This window comes from Schistosoma mansoni, chromosome 5 (genome assembly GCF_000237925.1).
Source record: "Schistosoma mansoni strain Puerto Rico chromosome 5, complete genome".
NCBI classification, from domain to species: Eukaryota; Metazoa; Platyhelminthes; class Trematoda; order Strigeidida; family Schistosomatidae; genus Schistosoma; species Schistosoma mansoni.
Window position 1 is genome coordinate 927,456 of NC_031499.1, and position 21,984 is coordinate 949,439.

A 21,984-nucleotide genomic window follows, 5' to 3' on the forward strand; every position below is an offset into this window, starting at 1 on the left:
AGGAATGTGTAAATGATATCAAGGAAGGAAAAGGGTAACAACCTCGACAGAAGGAACTCACGTTAAGCGAATGAAAAGTGCTCCAAGATAATAGGAATGCAGGTCACGGATAAGATAAATTATAAAAACAGTAAACAATATAATAGTATGAAATAGATTTATATAGACGAATAAAACGGAAATCGATAGATAAGTAACTTATGAACATCACACTCCAGGAAAAATGTATACTGTGTTGATAAGAGTAAAGATGAAAAGAGTTGTTGCATCAGAATGCAAATATCTTTAGTGATTATAAGGTTATTCAGTCTAATAATAAGATAGATTAAAGGAAGTTACACAAAAATGTGCATATGCATGGTCTTTTGATTATGTAGAGGTTGAATATGCAAATTTTATTTGTCTGTCACGTACATAAACGCATACAACAGAGTTTTAAAAAATTTTCTAATAAATAAACAACAGACGTGTAAATAATGAAGTGAGGACATAGTAGTTGCAACAAACATTCTAGACATTCTGTGAAATTGTGAACAGTTGAGTTATTCATCAGTGTATAATAGATGTCTTTTCATTTTTGTAAACCACACTAATAATAATTTCTCTACCTCTAGACATATTATTATCTTTTGTTTTATTAAGTGCTCACTGATTAGACAAACGAGATGCTGAAATCAGGAGATTTTACATTGTTAGTTATATACAAACAATGATTAAGAAAGAACCTGATCACAGAAACTAATCGACAAAACAAAGAAAAATAAATTGCTTTTTGTTAAACAATTTTTGCCACATCCATTGTCATTGTAAAAGAATTAATACACAGAACAGGAATAATAACAGAATAATTGTGATGAACATGTGGGAATGAGAAGAAATGATACACATATCATATGTATAGATTAATAGTTTTGATAAAAACGGGATGAGAAAAGAGGTTGTCAAACGTGAAAAAGAACACATGTGGAACAATAAAGTCGGTAGGATGTAAAGACATAAAAGTAGACACTCTAATTTAAGAAAAAACAACGGAATGAATCAGTAGTCATATATATATGGGTATGAATTAAATGCATTTCATCGTATTTTTATTTTGCTGAGAAAGTACTCGTGTATATGCACGCAACGGGTGATATATATATATATATCTTTTCAAAAATCAAAAAGTTATAAATAAGGGTTGATTTCTGCTTTATATTGTTAATACGAGTCAAATTCCCGTGTGGTTTAAACAAAACATCGCCGCTTCATAAAGATAAATATACCAGTATTGACTGTTAAATAATAAAGGTAAGAGAAAAACGACTTAATTGAATAACATCGAATTTTAATGTTTGACCCAGTTTCAACAACAAAATCAGATAAATTTTCACATTCAATGAAAGCAAATATATATGTATTTGTTATGGCGCGCGACTAGCTTTTATCCTTTTTCTTCTATGTTTATGCAAGAGTTTAACACTGACATTGGCCTTGTTGATTTTGTTGTTGCTGTTGAGGTTTATCGGTCAATCGATTACCTAATTTTATCAAGTAGAAAAAGACAATTAGTTTATGATAACAATATGAAAGTAAATCTTTGGAAATGGAGGAAAGCCAATTAAGTGTTTTGGTAGTAAACAATGTCAGATAGTCAGCAGTAACATAGAGATTAGTGAATACATATGTCACACCGTAATAACACAGAGACGAAACTATCAAAACAAATAACAGAGTAGAAGTAATAAAAGTATCAGTCGAAGTAGAAAAGTTTGAACTTATATAACGGGACATGAGAACGAATTCCCAGGCGATTTCAAACCATGGAGACAATATGCAGTTCCCTTCTACTCCACATGATAGCAACAGAGTACTCAGAATTATTTGTCGTACACTTTTTTTCTTCCTATACTATATCCTTATAAACAAACTTTCTTTATATACTACCACCACTAAATTAATTACTTCTATGAATCCGGTGTTCATCTTGTTGTGCTAACTAGGTATGGCAACTTGGACCGATGCATATATGTGCCTGGTCCTACGTTGTAGCTGACTGACTGTCGTACACCTTTAACGTTTCCTAGTGGGGTTCGAACACGTCTCTTACAATTAGCAGAAGTTATATAGGTTCGAACTAACAACGTAGCCTTCGTACTCACGGAAAATCGAGACATTCTTATAGTAACGGCAGGTGCACAAAATCTGATAGTGATAAACGGTGTGCCACGTGCTAAGCACCCAACCAACTACTTGGGTGAGAACATAAGAGTGAACAAGAAAGTGTACTAGGCTACCGAATAAAATGTACAAATACTCATTCATACATATATACCACACTATCCTCAGGAAATTGACCCATTTCATAGCCAATGAAATGTACTCGCCTTCTAGGTCACTTCTGATTGCCATCGACTGAACTTTTCATTCGGCTACGTCTGATTGGCTCTCCATATCATTCTTATCTTCTTCTTGATCAGGTAAGGCTCAACAAACAACTTTACTTATTATTATTACTATTATTTCAGTGTTTTTGAGCAGGATGGTGTTATCGTGATGCTTTCATTATCTTTCTCGACACCATCGGTACACAACTCCATAAGGAGTTACTAAGATTTCTCCTCAATTGACTAGCTGTTTGTTTTGTTGACCTAGAATCTAGTTAGTAGTTATCCATTAGTGTTTTTATCGTTTTCACCTATGGTTTGATCTCTGACCATGGAGTTGTACATCTTCCTTAGTGGTTGATAGGTTGATTCAATTTTGATAGATCTATTGACTGATATGTTAGTGGAGTGCTAAACCTCTAAAAAATATCTGGCTTATTTTGCTTCCTCTGTCCAGTATTTGGATGTTTTCCCAATCAAAACCATATTCACACACACACACACTGATATGAGAGAAGCTATGTTGTGGCGTTGAACTGGTACCTGTTGTTCACATAGAGGTAGATGAAGCGGTAGCGCATCAATCAATCAAACATCAACTTATTCACCAGGTATCGAGTATAAGGCACACTCTCAGTGTGTGAGGACCAACTATGTTACCCGGTTGTCCAAGCCAAGGTAGATGGAGTGAGGCGTTGTTGAATAGGTGAATTGAGTCCTTTTTAAAGGTGGGGACAACTACCGAATTATTCTACGATATTGGAACACCCTCGAATTGCCAGACCTATATAAATAACTTAGTCACTTCTATAACCAGAAAGTCTATAAAGGGACGGAGGTAAGTCATTTGGGCCTGCTGATTTGTTGCACTTCAAGAGTTGGAGTCCCTTGAGGACTTCCGTCTCGTTAGGTGAATTAGTCGTCGCGGACCATAGGGGGTAGGACAGTCTGATTGATGATGCTGGGACAGCAGATCAGTTGAACCGCTTTTCGATAAACTCTGTTAATCGTCCAGGACGCCGATAGATGCTATTGATTGGCATTCCGTCATCTTCACAGATCGTTTCACTCACACCAGACTTCTTGCTGCCAGTGGCTCGGATGAGTTGGAAGAGCTTCCGGCAGTTGCCAGATGCAGCTGCTGCTTCCATCTCATTAGCACGCTACGACCACCAGGCTTCTCGGTCTTTACGCAAGCTTTGCCCAATTACATTTCGTAATTCTTCGTTTGTGGCCAAACTCACAGTCACACGGAGTAGACCGATGGGATTCAATGAGTCATAAGGAGTCTGAAGAAACCCAGTTCTTATAAGCGGGACGTTTCGCGAAGCCGCAAGTGACTTTACTCGCCATTTTCGTGGCGTCACGTAATCGCAAGCAATGCCCATCTATACTTTTCCGTGGGATGGTAGATAGCCTTGATATTTAGCTGCGACACGAGCTGCAACCAATTTACTGACATCGATCCGTTTAGGACGATGAATTTGTTGACCACTGGAAAGTGAGGTAAGATTAGCGCAAATAAGGGCATGGTCAGAGTCCAGATAGGTACTCCAAAAGGAGACGCAGTCTTGTACGCAACCACGCCAGTGGCGGCTGATCTAGATGTGATTAACCTGAGTCCGGGGTCGAGACGCAGAGGGAGGAGGCCAGGTGATGACTGTACTGGTAGTTAGTGCCAGCCAGAAACAGGTTTTGGACTGTGAACAGTTGCAGTAGACGGTCCCTGTTATCTGACCTGTGACCAACAAATCCCTATCGGCCATCCAAACGACTCCCTTATATGTCTAGACGCCCAACCTGAGCATTCAAGTCTCCTGCTGGTACTACAATATCTGTCGAACGCACTTTCTGTAGAACTGTTAACTGATGGTAAAACTTATCCTTGATCGCATTCGGATTGCCGTCTGTCGGAGCATAGGCGGAGATGACTAAAAGACATAGTTCCTCACACCGATTTCTTCTCAACTTGAGGGAGCCTTCTAATCTAACAGCACAAAACCGACTGTTAATGAGGGTTCAATCGGTCAGTGCTGCCTCAGCTCTAGAACTTAGTGCGATACCAAAGCCAGAAAAACCAGACGAAGGTACCACAGGGTCCCTGGATCAATGCATGTGAAACAAGCTTTTCGAAGCGATAGATACAGTGTGAATTTGTAGTACTTCACTAGTCTTAAACACAAGTTTTAGATAGACAACAGACATCGATATTAAAACTTTCTGGACATAGCCAACCCTATCTGTTGTCTGATCTGCATAGGCGAGCCGCCGTACAAGTTGAAAAATAAGAGTACACAAAGGGAAAATAGAAGAGAATAGATAGATGACGTAGTATATAAAGAAAAATAAAAAAGAATGTTATCAAATGATTCTCAATGTGATTTGTCTGAATGTTAATTGAAGCAAGAATAATGTTCCCAGTAATAATCGTTATTTGATTTGTGTATGGGCTGTGATACTGCCCGGGTGCTCAGACCGAAGAATTTGTGCTCAACAGCCTAGGAACTAGCTTAAAATTGTATCTGTAGGTGACTACATCCTATTGTACGTTATTATACATAAGGAGGTTTTTCTAAAATAAGTAGCTTTTGTTTTCCTTCTTTTCATATTTCAAGTTTAAGGACTGCGTGTTCATGAGACTGTGCTATAATGGTGCTTTAACAACTTTGTGAACCGGCATACGTAATCTTGGGAAGTGATAATTTAATGACTTAAGAATTTGTCACTCAATCAGTAGGTCGAAATTCCGAACACCACTTCACGCATATTAATCTGTTATTATTATTATTTATACACATACACATTGGTACGAGGAAGCACCAGATACATATGCGCCTCACAAATATCATTCGGTTTGTGTGAGGGCTGTGATACTGCCCAGGTGCCCAAACTGAATCAGGTGGTTTTTCTTAAGGGGCCACACCCGGAGTCTTCGACCTAAGGATCTGATCCACAAGGCAGTGGAGCATCGTAAGGAGATGCAGTCCCATGGTAGTCGGTGACCAACGATTGATTCATACGCCATTTGTTCTCTCAGGATACTGGAGCCCATGTGCACCATTGGTTTGGAATCAGGGTTTTCCAACTCCCCTAGGTGGATCCTCCACATCCACCAACCCGGTTAAAGCGCCAGACATTCGCTTTTCGTCCTCTCAATTTCGTAAACAACACCTCCGCGCACGAGAAGACAGTGAGTAGGACTTCCCTGGTAGAGGCTATATACGCGTGGCCATGTGAGAGTATTTCGAGAGGGAGAGCGGACTCTCCCCACTCTCGGCTATACCAGGGCATTTGGGGGCCTGAGCAACCTGGTAACAATCCGAATTTGAAAATTCAACTAAAACCCACTTGGATTTTGAAAATCCACACCAGTGGAAGTTTAATATTTAAAAAATTACAAAAATCTGAGCGAGATTCAAACATACCAATTGACTCATGATTTCAACCATGAAAATATCATTAGTTGTTCTACATTATTACCAAATATTAAAATTTGTAGATAAGTTGAGAAAAATAATAAACTCACCCAACTGATGAGCTAAATGTCTGCCTCGATCGACAGATACAGCTCTATCATCTACGAGATCACATTTATTACCAACAAGAACCACTTGCGCATTATCCCATGAATAGGTTTTAATTTGAGTTACCCTGTTTAATACAATAAATATTACTTGTGCATAAAAATATCATTTAACTATTGGTTAGTGTATTAAGAGACAAACTTAATGATAACGCATCTCACCTGATAATCCAAGAGAATAACCAACTTACTCATCCTACTTGTAAGGTATCCCTATCGACATAAAGGGTTGTGATACAACAAAATATTATCCATGGACTAAATATGGAAAGCAACACTCAGTAAAAATGAAACTAGTCTATCAATTATACATTTATATACTGGGCAACTGTTTTTTTAAGGAATTTCTAGAATGAAGTGGAATGAGACATGAATCTACAACTAAAGTGACTGAATGGTTTAATCTATAAGGCCTTACAACACAAAATCCTGTAGTTCAAAAACAATAAAAATGAACATTCTTTACAAGAAAGCCTGTATACTTGGGGAAATGTAATCATATAAATGTACACAGAAGAAATCATGTATAAGATAAGAATAAAGTTTGCAGTTGTAATTTTTTGATAGTTAAGTGAGCTGCAGTAAATTTCTTCAGTTGACAAGCATGTATCTCCTTAAAGGTCAGCCCATGTGCACCATTGGTTTGGAATCAGGGTTTTCCAACTCCCCTAGGTGGATCCTCCACATCCACCAACCCGGTTAAAGCGCCGGACATTCGCTTTTCGTCCTCTCAATTTCGTAAACAACACCTCCGCGCACGAGAAGACAGTGAGTAGGACTTCCCTGGCAGCGGCTATATATGCGTGGCCATGTGAGAGTATTTCGAGAGGGAGAGCGGACTCTCCCGACTCTCGACCGTACCAGGGCATTTGGGGGCATCCCTAATGGTAATGTAACTTGGACGGATAATTAATGGCTTAAAGCTTTCTAAACAGCATTAACATTACTGCACAATACACATGAACAGGTTGAACACCTAGAATAATAATGGTAATACTGAACATATGACGATCTCAAAGGATAATGAATAAACTAGAAAGAAAGAAATTAACTTTCAAATAACATGTGAATTTCAAATGAATTATTTATAACTCATGAGAAACTAATTACAAAGTACATTCAGTATTTTAATATATTGTCTAGTTTATTAAAACGTAATATTAGACCAATATAAGCTGTTTTAAGAGTTGAATCACACATAAACTATTGTTTTGATCGTTATGATTTAAGATCTTAAAAACGAGCACAGGAAACGCAAAAATAGCCTTCTAGTTCCATTTATCATATTTTAACCTTACCACCAGCACGAAGAATGGGATAAAAAACAGCATGACGGAAGCAAAAAATCGCCAAGTGATTGGAATTAAGAATCAACCGACTCACGGATATTGTACTTATCCTGACATCAGGTTTTGAGTCTGATCACCGGTAAGGTTGTGGGTGCCCGTTAGTGAGCTACCTCGAACTAGGTGAAATCAAATACAAATGCTCTCCAGCTACCAAGACCAATTTTAATTCATGATGAAAAATAAATAGAGGATGAAAGTAATGGTGGCAATATTAGTGAATAACACAACAGAAGATAAGTGGAATAAGCTAAGATGGGAAAAGCAAAGTAAATCATTGTAGGGCATTTGTTAGCTATCAGAAGAGAATAGATACACATACGTCTAACTCAGTCAGTCACAACGTAGAACTTCGTACGTACGTACATCAGTTCGAGTTGCCATACCACATCAACACAGAGATGCAGTTTTCGATTCAAATCCCATAGTGGTAGAAGTAGTAAGAGTACAGGCAATATATGAAAGATTAGGGTTTGAAGATGATATTGAAGGAGTATAATACAGTGAAATAGATTTGGAAAGAGAAAAAGGATAGGGACATGTAGAATTTAGAAGATTAGACTTTGGCAGAACACAAAGACTGGATGCACCTTCGCCATTGCAAACGATTTTGAGCCATGTCATTCAAGGTCTCTAACCATCGGTTGCTATCATCTCGCGAATCCCAACCAGGTAGTCTACACCTACCAACATGGCTCAGTCCACTTGTCAGTGACTTCATGGATTTGTGCCACATTTTGGTCTGGCCACCCCTAGCTTTCTTGCAACCTACTCCTACACCATAAAACATTGCACGTCGGGGCAGTCGGTGGTTGGGCATACGTAACACGTGTCCCAGCCATCTCAACTGATGAAGTTTCACTACTTCATCAATCGGTTTGCCACCATTACCTAGTACCCGTTTCCTAACAACTGCATTACTTACTCGGTGGTCCCACCATATACGAGTAATGCTTCGAAGACATCTATGATCGAATACTAGTAGCCTACGAATGTCCTCTACTCTTATTGGCCATGTTTCACTGCCATAAAGTAGAACGGAACGAACTGCTGCACAGTAAACCCTTCCTTTGGTTGCTAGACGAATATCTCGCTTACGCCATAAATGACGCGAGTTGGTGAAAGCTAGTCGAGCCTTCTGTATCCGTGCTGAGATTTCGTCACACACCAGACCACAAGGGCTGATGAGACTCCCAAGGTAAGTGAAGCAGTCAACACGCTCAACTACTTCACTCCTTATCATTAGTTCAGGTGCCAATCCTGAAGTAACATTTTGCACTTCGAGGGAGAGAATCGCATCCCGAACATGCCTGCACTGTTGCTTATAGTGGTCAGAAGACTGCATTTTGTCAGTGTCTTCACCAAATAGAACTATGTCATCGGCGTATTCTAGGTCAACAAGTGGGTCTCCCGGTAAAAGTTCAACTCCTGAAGATTTCGATGATGAAAGTGTTATCTCTAAAAGCATGTTAACGACAAAGTTAAACAAGAATGGAGAGAGTGGACAGCCCTGACGAACACCACTTGAGGTAACCAATTCTGATGACAGTTCGCCATAGGCTCTAACTCGACCAGTTGTGTTCGAGCAGAGAGCCTTTATAAGGTTTATGTACTTCTTTAGTACTCCTTTCAGTGACAAATACTGCCAAAGAACCTCACGATCAACAGAGTCAAATGCCGCATTAAGGTCGAGAAATACTACTATTGTGAAGCGTCTGGATGTGTATCTATGTTCTAGGACCTGACGTAGAGTGAATATCTGGTCTATACAACCACGTCCAGGTCAAAAACCAGCCTGGTTTTCTCTGATCTGCTCTTCACGAGCTTTTGTTAGGCGTCGAAGTATTATTGCAGCTAATATCTTAGACACTATATTAGTCAAACTGATTCCTCTCTGATTGTCACAAGAGGACTTTTTACCTTCCTTATAGACTGGCACAATCAGTGATTGGGACCAGTCAGATGGAATTACGTCTAGTTCCCAGATTCTACCTAAGACCTCAGTCAATTTCGCTGCTAGTACTGGACTTCCATCCTTCAAAATCTCAGGGGTAAACCTGTCAGGGCATGCTTCTCTCCCTCGCTTCAGATTTCCTATAGCTTTTTCAACCTCGTAGAGAGTTGGAGGACTTACATCAATTTGCCATTCAGGCCGACTGGGGATAGTGGGAAACCGAAGTGTGGCTGAAGGCCAGCTGAACTGATCCCTGAAGTGTTCTGCCCATCGATCCAATCTCCTGGATTGAGAATGAATAATATGTCCATCTTTCTCCGACATAGTTTCGCAGACAGTCAGGTTCCTAATACCGGTTTCTTTAACAAGCCAGAATAGTTGTCTGCTTCTTACTAGCCTGCGCTTAAGCTGACTCCGCACTACGTTATGTTCACAGCCAGATGGGATGAGTTTTCGAGCATTTATCAGTGCGGTAGATGCTGTTGAGATCCATTGTTTCTCCTTAACCTTATGGTTTATCTTACTATCGGATATCACTGCTTTTTCCACAGCTTATCGGATGTCATTCCACGCTGCCTCAGGGTGGGCACAACTTACATGGCTGCCTAACTGTTTTTCTAGTTGTTCCTGAAATATATTCTTAGCTTGCCTATCATTAAGTAGAACCCAACGAGGTTTCCTTGCAGTGTCTTTCCTACGTCCAGTAAGACGCAGACAGATACGTGCTCGCACTAGAGCATGATCTGAATCTACACATGTGCTCCAGAATGAGAGACAGTCTTCTATCGAGCCTCTCCATCGGTGGCTGATAGCGATGTGATCTAATTGGGTCCAACGTTGGGACGAATTTGGGGGTCGCCATGGCAAAAGATGTTTTTCCTTATGCTTAAAGTTAGTATTTGCAAGAAACAGACGGTTATCTGAGCATAGCTGCAACAGACGGTCGCCATTATCTATCCTTTGAGCCACGACACCATGAGATCCACACCCAGGTGTCTTTCCCTATCGCTTAGTTTACCTACTTGAGTATTAAAGTCACCTGCCACTATTACTACATCAGAACGCCTAGCTTTTCGGAGAAGGTCGGAAAGCTTTCTGTAAAACTCATCTTTTACATCATCTGAGCTGCAGTCACTGGGAGAGTAGGCAGAGACGACGAAGAGGTAACGACGAGTTTCCCTATCTTTCTGAGTCCTTACTGATCCGTTTAGTCGGACAGCGCATAGACGACTATCTACTGGGATCCAGTCTAAAAGAGCTAGTCCTGTGCTAGGACTTATTGCTATATCTACGCCAGCGAGGCCACGGGAAGCAGCATCAGGGCTTCCAGATACACGAAGCGTGAATCGAGTTGGTTCTTTATTATGACATGGTGAGGTCAAATGAATGACGCTACTCGGATCCTGTATGTGCGTTTCGGAGACGCAGCACACATTGATGGCGCGAGATCCTAAAGTTCTAGCTAAGGGAGCCTGTTGTCCTATTTGGCACAATGTTCGGACGTTAAAAGTTCCTACACGTAGTTTAGAACGTGATTTCAGGAGACCAGGAACAACGTTAAGTGTACTCGAATCGTTTGCCTTAGCGGTGCGAGGTGATAAATGGACGTGAGAAGGGTTAGTCGTGGAGATGAGAGTTATTAGGTGTAGGAAGGATTTGAATGTGACCAACTTGGTCTCGTGTGCTATTATGGGTATGAGGGCTAATATCACTTCCCGACTGTCAACACCGTGGAAGGGTATTTCTTGAGGGACCTAAAAAGGATGTTGGATTAATGTTGGTCTTAACGACCTGGGAGCGTGACCGTAAAGTTAAAGGGACGACTGCTTGAGGCCGGTCAAGCACGGCCTATTTGTGGGGGGTTTTGACGTGTTAGCTTCGTTCTTTAAAGGACCTCACCGCCGGAGACGGAAATCATTTGGATAAAGCGAGGTGGGCATTTTTAGGGCCGACCTTTTCTAACCCCACCCCCTCCTTGTGGGAAGGCAGCATCGCTGTCATGCTGGTTGTCTGAAGGAAACACCTTACTGCTGTCACACCTCCGTACAGTCAGAGGTACGGCTTCGCCTTCGGACCTTGGGTTTGCTGCTTCTAGTCTGACCGCTCTTCAACCGACCTGTCTGGCATGGTAGGACATTGAGGAACGATTGTTTCATCGCGATAGGCAAGCCCGACCACCACGTCAAGGTAGCAGCAACGGCCGGGCACACATCTAATTAAAACCGACGATTCGATTACATTCATTAAACTCTTTGAGAATCAGTTTTAACGCTATCGATAGAAAATACCGAAAACCAGAATTGATAAATAACTGAGTAAGGTTGAAAACTGTTAGCACAAGTTACCTTGTGAATTTATCTTTACAATAACACCTTGTGAGTGTGTGAGTGAAACAATCTACGAGGATGATGGGATGCCAATCACTAACATCTCTCGACGTCTTGGACGATGGGCGGAATTTTTCGAAGGGCAGTTCAACTGGCCTGCTACTCCGGCAACATAAACCAGTTTGTCCTGCCCCCCATGGCCGGTGACGACTGATCCACCAAACGAGGCGGAAGTCCGCAAGGAACTCCAACTCTTGAAACGCCACAAATCACCGGGCCCAGATGACTTACCTCCGGCTCTTTTTAAAGATGGTGGTGACTTTCTGGCTAAGGAACTGACTGTGTTGTTTGCAAAGGTTTGGGAGCAAGAAAGTGTTCCAACATCATGGAATGAGTCGATAGTCTTCCCTATCTTTAAAAAGGGTTCACGTTGTTCCTGTAATAACTATCGGGGGATAAGTCTACTTCCGATTGCGTCCAAACTATTGGCTTCTATCATTCTTCGTAGGTTGTTTAAAACCCGAGAACGATTGACTCGCGAGGAGCAGGCTGGTTTTCGTTCTGGTCGAGGATGCATTGATCACATCTTCACCCTCCGCCAAATGTTAGAACACCGTCATACTTATCGCAGGCCAACAATCGTAGTGTTTCTTGATATCAGGGCTGCCTTCGATTCGTTGGACAGGACTGTTCTCTGGGATCGTCTATTGAAGAAGGGTGTGCCTGAGAAGTTCATTAACATCTTAAAGGCCCTGTATACGAACACCTCAGGCAGAGTGAGGGCATACAACCACCTTTCTCCCTTGTTCCATTCGAGCAGTGGGGTTAGGCAGGGTTGCCCAATCTCACCATTACTCTTCAACTTTGCCATCGACGACATCCTGGAAACAGCTCTGATGGATGTAAGTAATGGCGTGAATCTGCTGCCTGGAGAACGACTTCTCGACCTTGAGTATGCGGACGATATTGTCTTACTGTGCGATAATGCCCAAGGCATGCAATCCGCACTTAATCAGTTGGCAATCAGTGTCCGCAGGTACGGCATGTGCTTTGCACCCTCCAAGTGCAAAGTACTCCTACAAGACTGGCAGGATTCTCATCCTGTACTCACCCTAGATGGTGAGCAGATTGAAGTAGTTGAGAAGTTCGTGTATCTAGGTAGCTATATAAGTGCTGGTGGTGGCGTGAGTGATGAGATTGATGCACGTATAATGAAAGCCAGAGCGGCTTATGCCAATCTGGGCCATCTTTGGCGCCTTCGTGATGTTAGTCTGGCTGTAAAAGGTCGGATCTACAACGCGTCGGTGAGAGCAGTTTTGCTCTATGCTTGTGAAACCTGGCCTTTCCGAGTTGAGGATGTTAGACATCTCTCTGTGTTCGATCATCGTTGTCTCCGAAGGATTGCTGACATTCAGTGGCAACACCATGTTAGTAATGAAGAGGTTCGCCCCCAAATGCCCTGGTACGGCCGAGAGTGGGGAGAGTCTGCTCTCCCTCTCGAAATGCTCTCACATGGCCACGCGAATATATAACCTCTACCAGGGAAGTCCTACTCTGGGCCTTCTCGTGGCGGGAGTGTTGTTCACAAAAGTGAGAGGACGAAAAGCGAATGTCCGACGCTTTAACTGGGTTGGTGGATGTGGAGGATCCACCTAGGGGAGTTGGAAAACCCTGATTCCAAACCAATGGTGCACATGGGCTCCAGTATCCTGAAGGAACGAATGGCGTATGAACCAACTGTTGGTCACCGGCTACCATGGGACTGCATCTCCTCACGATGCTCCACTGCCTTGTGGACTAGACCTTTAGGTCAAAGGCTCCGGGTGTGACCCCCTAAGAAAACCACCTGCTTCGGTCTGGGCACCTGGGCAGTATCACAGCCCTCACACAAATCGAATGAGATTTGTGAGGCGCATATTTATCTGGTGCTTTCTTGTACCAATATTTATGTGTTTAAATAAATAAATAAATGCAGAGGTTCGGCATCGTGTGCTCGGGCGCAGAGACGATAATTCAATTGGTGTCACCATCTTGAAACACCGATTTCGGGGGCTTGGACATGTTTTACGAATGTCGTCCCAGAGAATTCCACGTCGTGCATTATTTGCCGACTCTGGGACTGGTTGGAAAGAGCGGAGAGGAGGTCAGTGTATGACAGGTGTCGTGGTATGAAAGAAAGCTTCAAAGGGCTAGCTTCTGTTGGTCCTTCACGACTCCCTGGCTGGGGTCCGAGAGATGGTGCAACACAGTGGCTAGAGACGTTATCAGATAGGGCTCAGAATAGAAGCCAGTGGCGATCCTGCTGTAACCTTCTTTTAATTTCTTCCTAAAGAGTGGCTATAACTTTCCTACCTCAGAGAGCTCTTCTGGTTGTACATTTCAGTCCCCCCTATCATTACTCTTCTCCTTTTCTTTTTTCCTTCCTCTATATATACGCATCTTCTTCCTTCTCCTCCCATTCTCATTATTTTGTGTGGCGCATATGTATCCGGTGCCCTTTGTACCAATATATATGTGATCAAATAAATAAAATAACACCTTGTATTTATACAATTATCATGGACCAAAAGGCTGTTTCTTCAACGTCATTTTATGGTGACAACCGAACCTTCCTTTTTATCATAATATCCAAACGATTAGTGACACTGAATATATGCCGAACACATCACTATTCACAGTCGGTCTATTAAAAACGCTCGTCAACCGCCTCGTCGCTTCACATTATACTGGGAACATGTGCATAGATTACCTTAAATTCGGTTCATCGATGATCATTCAAACAGTGGATCAGAGACTGGAAGGCATAACAGATTGTACAGGTCTAGTGTCTTTATTAAAGCAAGGGGTCGACAATCGTGCTAGCCTTGCATCACCCCAGTAATTTTCACGGGCTCAGTAAAACATTCGATCCGCTAGATTAGAGACGTTTTCTTCAACGCATCATTCTAATAAGCATTTCTAAACAACTCGTATGTACCCTAAACGTTTTTCCAAAGTTTTATTAAAGATCTTGGTACCTCGGTTTTTTTATTAGACAGATCACGTAGCCTTATACGATGCAACTAAGCATTTAATACAATAAGTTTAGAGAGAAAGCGTGTATACTGACCATCCACAGGAAGTAATCTAAGCATTACTTTATCTTATGATAGCCCTTAAAAATTCGCAGCCAGGAAAGCAGGAAGTTAAAAAGAAAGTAAACAGGGTTTCCATCTGTACGACTGTATATTTTTTCGATCTTGTTAGAAAAAGATTGAGAGAGTAATGTAACTGTTATAATCGAACAGTTTGTACATCAGTGTAGGTAATAGTATCTGAAACTGATATCTAATATAGAAGGTAAGGAGTAACAATCCTAAATTGTTTTTATTTCTAACGAGGTTTCTATCAGCATGAGTATAAAACACAAGAATATTCATTCCTAACATCTGCTTCAGGACAGCCAGGTTCTAACTTCATTGAAATTGAATGACCTATGCAATCCGTATACTTCCATCGTTTACGGTCCAAGTGACTTCTGATCATACTTATCTTTGTGTTTAGGACTTTGTGTATAACGTGCCATTTCACTAGACAGAAAACCTTGCCTACTTGTTAGTGATCGCGTCTTTTAATACCAGTTCGTTAGCGGCATACACCAATAGCTCAGTTTTCTGAGCAGCTGCCACTTGAGTATATCATATCATTGCACTTCGGCCACCGACCGATAGTCTATTTATTTATTCTGTTGACTCATGGAACTACTATCACTATTACGATGTTCCTCCTTTCCTAATGAGTAGTTGCCTAAACAAGTCCTAACAATTTACAATATATGGGAATCGGTTTAGCATAATTTTGAGGTTTTCTAGGGAAAGAATAATTTAAGATTAAATTACTCACCAATCCTGAACAGCATTGAAAGATTCTTCGTTGGTAATATCATACATTAATATGAAACCCATTGCACCACGGTAATAAGCGGTTGTTATGGTACGGTAACGTTCCTGACCAGCTGTGTCCTATTAAGGTAATCAAGTGGAAATTACATAACATTAATTCCGGATGACTACACATTGATTGCTTGATCTAAACATACAATAACAATACAGATTTGTCCCTTCAATCGTAAAATTAACGTTCCAATGAGAGCATTTTAGAGATTTACAAATGTATTTTGTGAAACATCTAAATCGAGGAACTTGCATCCACTGAGATCTTAACAAATTTGATTTTTATTGGTATTCGGCACTACAATAACCTGGTTTTGGTCATCTTTTAATCGTTAAACCGAACGTACGTTAATAATGACGTCACATTCCTTTTTTAACAGCATGGCTGTTGTCTACTTTAAATTGTACTTGATAATTGCGCATTATAAAACACCCGAAATGGTAAGTGGTCGACATGGTTGACAACGAAATCATAAAATAACTACAACAGTAAAACTGATAGTGATATTTATTTATTTAAACACATATTGATACAAAGGAGCACCAGATAAATATGCGTCACACAAATCTCATTCGATTTGTGTGAGGGCTGTGATACTGCCCAGGTGCCCAGACCGAAGCAGGTGGTTTTCTTAGGGGGTCACACCCCGAGCCTTTAACCTAAAGATTTGACCCCCAAGGCAGTGGAGCATCGTAAGGAGATGCAGTCCCATGGTAGTCGGTGACCAACGATTGATTCATACGCCATTTGTTCTCTCAGGATACTGGAGCCCATGTGCACCATTGGTTTGGAATCAGGGTTTTCCAACTCCCCTAGATGGATTTTCCGTGTTCACTAACCCAGTTAAAGCGTCGGACATTCGCTTTTCGTCCTCTCAATTTCGTAAACAACACCGGTGTCACGAGAAGGTAGTGAGTAGGACTTCTCTGTCAGAGGCTGTATACGCGTGGCTGTGTGAGAGTATTTCGAGACGAGGAGCGGACTCTCCCCACTTTCGGCCGTACCAAGGCATTTGGAGGAAGTGACAACTAAACGTAATAATTGAAAGTGGTTTATTATATGAGAATTAAGATAGACTTACTCATAATTTTACAAAACTCCGTCTACAGTAAGTGGTAGCTAGTCATTAGACGTAAGGTATTTAAACACCAACTTTACAGCCCTCAAATGCCCTGGCACTGCCGAGAGTGATGAGGAGCCACCTGCCCACCCGAAATGCTCTCACACAGCCATGAGTATACAGCCTCTGACAGAGAAGTTCTACTCACTACCTTCTCGTGGCATCACTGTTGTTTACGAAATTGAGAGGACGAAAAGCGAATGTCCAGAGCTTTTACCGGGTTGGTGGACAAGGCGAGTTCACCTAGGGGATTTGGAAAACCCTGATTCCAAACTAATGGTGCACATGGGCTCCAGTATCCTGAGAGAACAAATGGCGTATGAATCAATCGTTGGTCACCGGCTACCATGGGACTGCATCTCCTCACGATGCGCCACTGCCTTGTGGATCAGACCTTTAGGTCGAAGACTCCGGGTGTGGCCCCTTAAGAAATCCACCTGCTTCGATCTGAGTACCTGGGCAGTATCATAGCCCTCACACAAAGAAATGAAAAGACAATTTTTCGTGTGGCGCATATTTGTCTGGTGCCACCTTGTACCAATATTTATGTTCAAACAAATAAATAATTAAAAAACCATTTTTTTAAATCAATAAGATCCACCGCCTATACTGACAAACACATGATTCATTACCTTATTTTTTGTCACTCAAAAAAGATTCACTACTAAAACATTGATCACTCTAATGTATCTATAGTTATGAATAGGCTAGGTTGATTTAAGAGTCCCGTAGATTTAGAGAAGTTATACACGAACCTCAACCCACAAGTAGTAAAAAGAAAGCTATGCAAAATCACTGAGGAATGCTATGATTTACTGTGCAAATCCAACGGATCTAAATGCCGAGTACACGGACAACACACTACTTGATTACTCTATCAAGCACAAACTCGAACTGATTGTATGATTTACACTATAAAGAGCATGGGATAATGTGGACTGCATGGCTATTAATTGGAGTAGTAAGAAGATAGGGTTAGGATTATACTGAGATTACCATGTTGTTGTTCTATTAACCAACCTATCCAGACAGAACCTAGCTTGATTTTATTTAGTAAATGCCATTTCTAGTAGACAATACGAACAAGTGAACTGCTTAACACATTGTTTCCTCAGAACCTATGCAATTGAATAATAGGCCTACACACCGAGAGCCTACAATCGATCCTCGTGTAATTCCCATAAATAATTATGACTAGATCAAGCCAGAAACAACAGTAAATATCATTTAGATAATTTCTCAACAAATTTTTATTGTAGATGAATAACAACTATGGTGCTTAAGGATGATAGTGGTAAACGCAATAAGTGTGTGAAACCAGATATCTGGATTTATGGAAGTGAAACAGGAAGTCTTACGAATGGTTATGTAGACCATGGTACATGAAATTAAACTGACTACTTCAGACAACAAACGTAAGCGTATATGGTTGTAAGGGGACGTTCAGAAACCAAAGGGTTGATGTAATGATCCTGCATAAATATTGGAAGCCATATGATAATCTAAGGTTGAGATAACACAATTAATAAATGACCATATTTTAACTTCATTTTAAGGGTGTGGTGCTTTGCAATCAGCAAGACTCATTGAAAGTGGATTCCCGATCAAGCTAGTTTTGTGCACACAGTAGACAGACCGATTTGACGTTCAAAACCTAATAAATCTGTACATTAGATCAATTTAACAGAAATTTTCGGAAATGGACAAACAACCAACGAATTAAGTGCTACCGTTGTGATAACATAAAACTAAAAGAATATTCGGATAACCTAGAAAAGGCAGAGTGAAAGTGGGAGGGTTATGGTGACCGATTGCTTATCATGACAATTTTAAAATGTCTTCCGACTTGTCAGCTTAGATGGGAAATTTACACTTTCAACACAGCTCAAGTCACATTACATCTATTTATGAAGGGGTAAAACAACCCGTAGTCGGACATCACTAGTGAGTAAAGATCGGGTACATCAATAACAGTCCATGTCCTATAATACGGTAGAGGATAGTGATGAGATTAGAGCGGGAAGGATGACAAAGTGTTCAAGTTACCACATCAGTGAAGTGAGGTGGAAGTATATTTTTTTTAAAAAAAGGAAATCTCCACAAAATCATATTGTCTATACATAGTGATGCTTTTTCAGCATTACTAACGCTAACAAATCTACTATTTTAGTAGTTGCCTAAGTCATTTCGCCTCTCTGTGCTAATATAAGATGGCAATTTGGACAAATACACACGCGTGACAGATCCTATGTTGTTCACGACTAACTGGATGACCTAAGATTGAGTTCGTTCCTGATTACAATAAAGATGAGAGACACAAAGTGAAAGTACTCTTGTTTACCCATATTTGCAGTTTCACCCTTTTGTCTTGTCTGAATATTGTCTTTACTTTGAAGTCAATACCGACAGTCGAAACGAAAGCTGATGTGAAGCTATCGTCAGCGTATCGAAAAAGGAACGACGTTTTTCCAACAGATGAATTGCCGATAATAAGCAGTTTGAACATGTAATCGAAGTTTTGGTCAGTTGCATCTCTAGAATGACTCATGGCTTCGCTTGCTTTTCGGGATGACAACCGAAAACGTCTGGAATACGCACAACGCGCCTTTTTAGAACACTAATGTATGATCTTCAACATACTGTAAAACAAGTATTGAGTTATTGAATTCACACGACAGACAGCACTCTAGTTTCCTATGATAGTGCTGGCGCAATGTTTCCTCTATCAGCATATAAGTTTACATAAAATGGAAACGACACTGCAGCTGTTCTATCTTTAGTAGTAAGAATGCAGCAAATACACTTCTACACAAATCCGTCATTGTGTGAAAAGGTTAGAAAACGTACAAATCATCTAGTGAATCAGTCATTTTAGTCTTATTTATTCGTTTTCTGTTTCGCCACACGACCCTTACATGTATACATTTACTGTATATTTGTAGACGATTCAGAAATGATAGAGTTAGACGACACTATTTTAAGAGCACTTCCTATCGAAATGTTCTGTTGATGATCAGAGAGGTCGATGACGGTTGAGAGAGAAGACATATGTTAATAGTAGAAAGAGGTTTTAGTGGCCATGTATCTGACTCCAGTTAGATCATTAGATAATTGTTACCGAAGTATACATGTCGTCAATCCTCGTATGTTCTCTTGGACCTAATTTGCATTGAAGAATAATGGAATAAAAATAAGTCAAATACGTGAATAATTTTTGATACGTATATTCCGCTTATTCAATGATCTGAACAGACAATCAGGGAAACAAAGCGAAGGAAGAGAATAGGATGGAGCAAAGTGAAACGAAATGACGAACAGTGAAGAAGGTGAGTAAGTCAGCTCAGTTTGATAAGGCGTGACTCTACTAATGCTCAAACAAAAGAAGTTGCAGACAGGTAGTGGATAGGGTAAGCAAGTGACACACATACGATCGTATGAAAAACAGTCAGGGTTAATAAGCGAATAATTGACATGGTTAAAATGTGGCTTAGGAAGAATGGATAAATTGATCTATCCGAAAGCCAGAATAGCCTATTAGGGCTCAAAATACTACCAACCACTACAAAGCCTCAATACAAAAAATTCGAATGGTAAAATAAATTGAAAATTTGGTTTATGTTAACAATCTCCACAAAGTGATGTATCGGCGTGAAATCTAAATTTCCCGACTACTGTACGGATGCGTTCTACGCCAAATAAAAACTTGATCCAGAAGAAATGTTTGGCCGATGACTTTCCATCACCAGCATCAATATGAAAACCGAAATGTATTGAATAATTACTATGTAAAATTACATTTCGCCACAGATTGGAACAACTTAAGTCTGGTGATTAATAGTTTGTTGAAAACTTCCCGTCCAGAACAATTGGTCATTCAGCCAGGGATATCCACAGTTTTAACTCGATCCTAAAATCGCACACATGTTTACTAGAGTTGACTTTATTCGAAACAGTTTTTGGTATATACTTAATCAAAAAAAGAAATAAAAAGAATTTTTTACGAACTGCTTCACTGTCATTTCAAAAATACAATGTAGTGCCTAAGGATGCCACGAGTAAATGGAGTTTGACGTCTTAACCAGTAGCACTTGTATGATAGAAATATGCCAACCCAGTTAAATCAGAAGTCAGAAGTGAAGAGTTTCGAATATATATTTGATGGACTGTCGATGTATTGAGAAATTACTAATATATGCCGGTTAGTGGTTGTAGATGTTAATCAGGGCGTACCCACTTATGATCTCGTGTGGATGCCTGACGGAGATCCTTCAGTCAGGTTAGTTCGGTAAAGATAATGCGGTTAGCATCAAATGTCGAAGACTTACAGGGCTATTGATTTTTGGGATTTATTTACCGCTACAGAACACTTCCTAGTGGGGTAGTGATTACCCTAAGACGTGGCCAGTCAGAAGCTTAAACCCGAAGAGGTGGACGTTAGTAAACACTCTTCTGATAACTTGCTATGTTCAACAGCGTCTGACCTCCTTCCTTACCATAAGTGGCCATGTGGTATAATGTATTAATGGAAAACAGGTAAAATAAGATTTTCGATTCACCGTAATCTCCGTCGGTTTTTCATCCTTTCTAGCGGTCCTGGAAAGGAAGAGAATGTTATGTGAGAGCATGCTGAGTTGCACTCGTAAGTGCGTAAAGACACAAAATTGACGAAAATATGGAAAGTGAACTCTGTAAGATCCATTTTGAAGGTTTTGTGTGTGGAAACCCCTCCATACATACATCCGCAACTTGTTCTTGTTAATTACTTCAGTTGTATATTTTGTTAGTCATTTTGATTCTATTTGAGATGGTAATATTTGTATTTTATTATAGTTTTTATCTTTCTTACGTACTCACTGCGATTCCATGTTTCTTCCTAAACCGTTGTTTTGGTTGATACTTAGTCTTGACTGCAGCCATATTGGTTGGTCCCCTTTGATTGTGTTGCTTCAGTTGACTTGGATTGTGCATTTTGATGGTGAATTGAAGCGCTTTTCCAGAATTGGAATTGCATTCCTTATCAATTTGTCTATTAATTGTAATTTTGATCGATTATTGAGAGAAGGATTACTTCGTCTTCACATTGCAGTATCGAAATTTATCAAAGGGACTAATTGTTTTAAATTTCTGAAACGATTATTGTTTGAATAACTGAATGGTAATATTTGTTTAGGTAATGATGTAAAATTGTGTTTATTATGAAACTTAGAAACGTTATTTTCCCGATCACCTTGTTTTTATCTCAACTTGGCAATAGCGTGTGTCTAAACTACACAGACATTTATTCTTCAGCCAAAACATTAGTTTGAATCTCGCAGACTCATATAGATGTGTTCTATAAACGCGCATTAGCATGGA

At 40.4% G+C, this 21,984-nt stretch overlaps 1 protein-coding gene across 1 annotated transcript; it reads right to left on the reverse strand.

Annotated features, from left to right (window-relative positions):
• Positions 1-1,354: 1,354 nt before the first annotated feature.
• Smp_154580 (putative rab 3 and) lies at positions 1,355-19,177 on the reverse strand (the record flags this gene model as incomplete). Its single annotated transcript, XM_018797567.1, has 4 exons — positions 1,355-1,520; positions 5,893-6,017; positions 15,459-15,577; positions 18,971-19,177. The coding sequence occupies 4 exons, from the start codon at positions 19,175-19,177 to the stop codon at positions 1,456-1,458; spliced, it is 516 nt and encodes a 171-aa protein (XP_018652596.1). The 3' UTR covers positions 1,355-1,455.
• Positions 19,178-21,984: the final 2,807 nt, after the last annotated feature.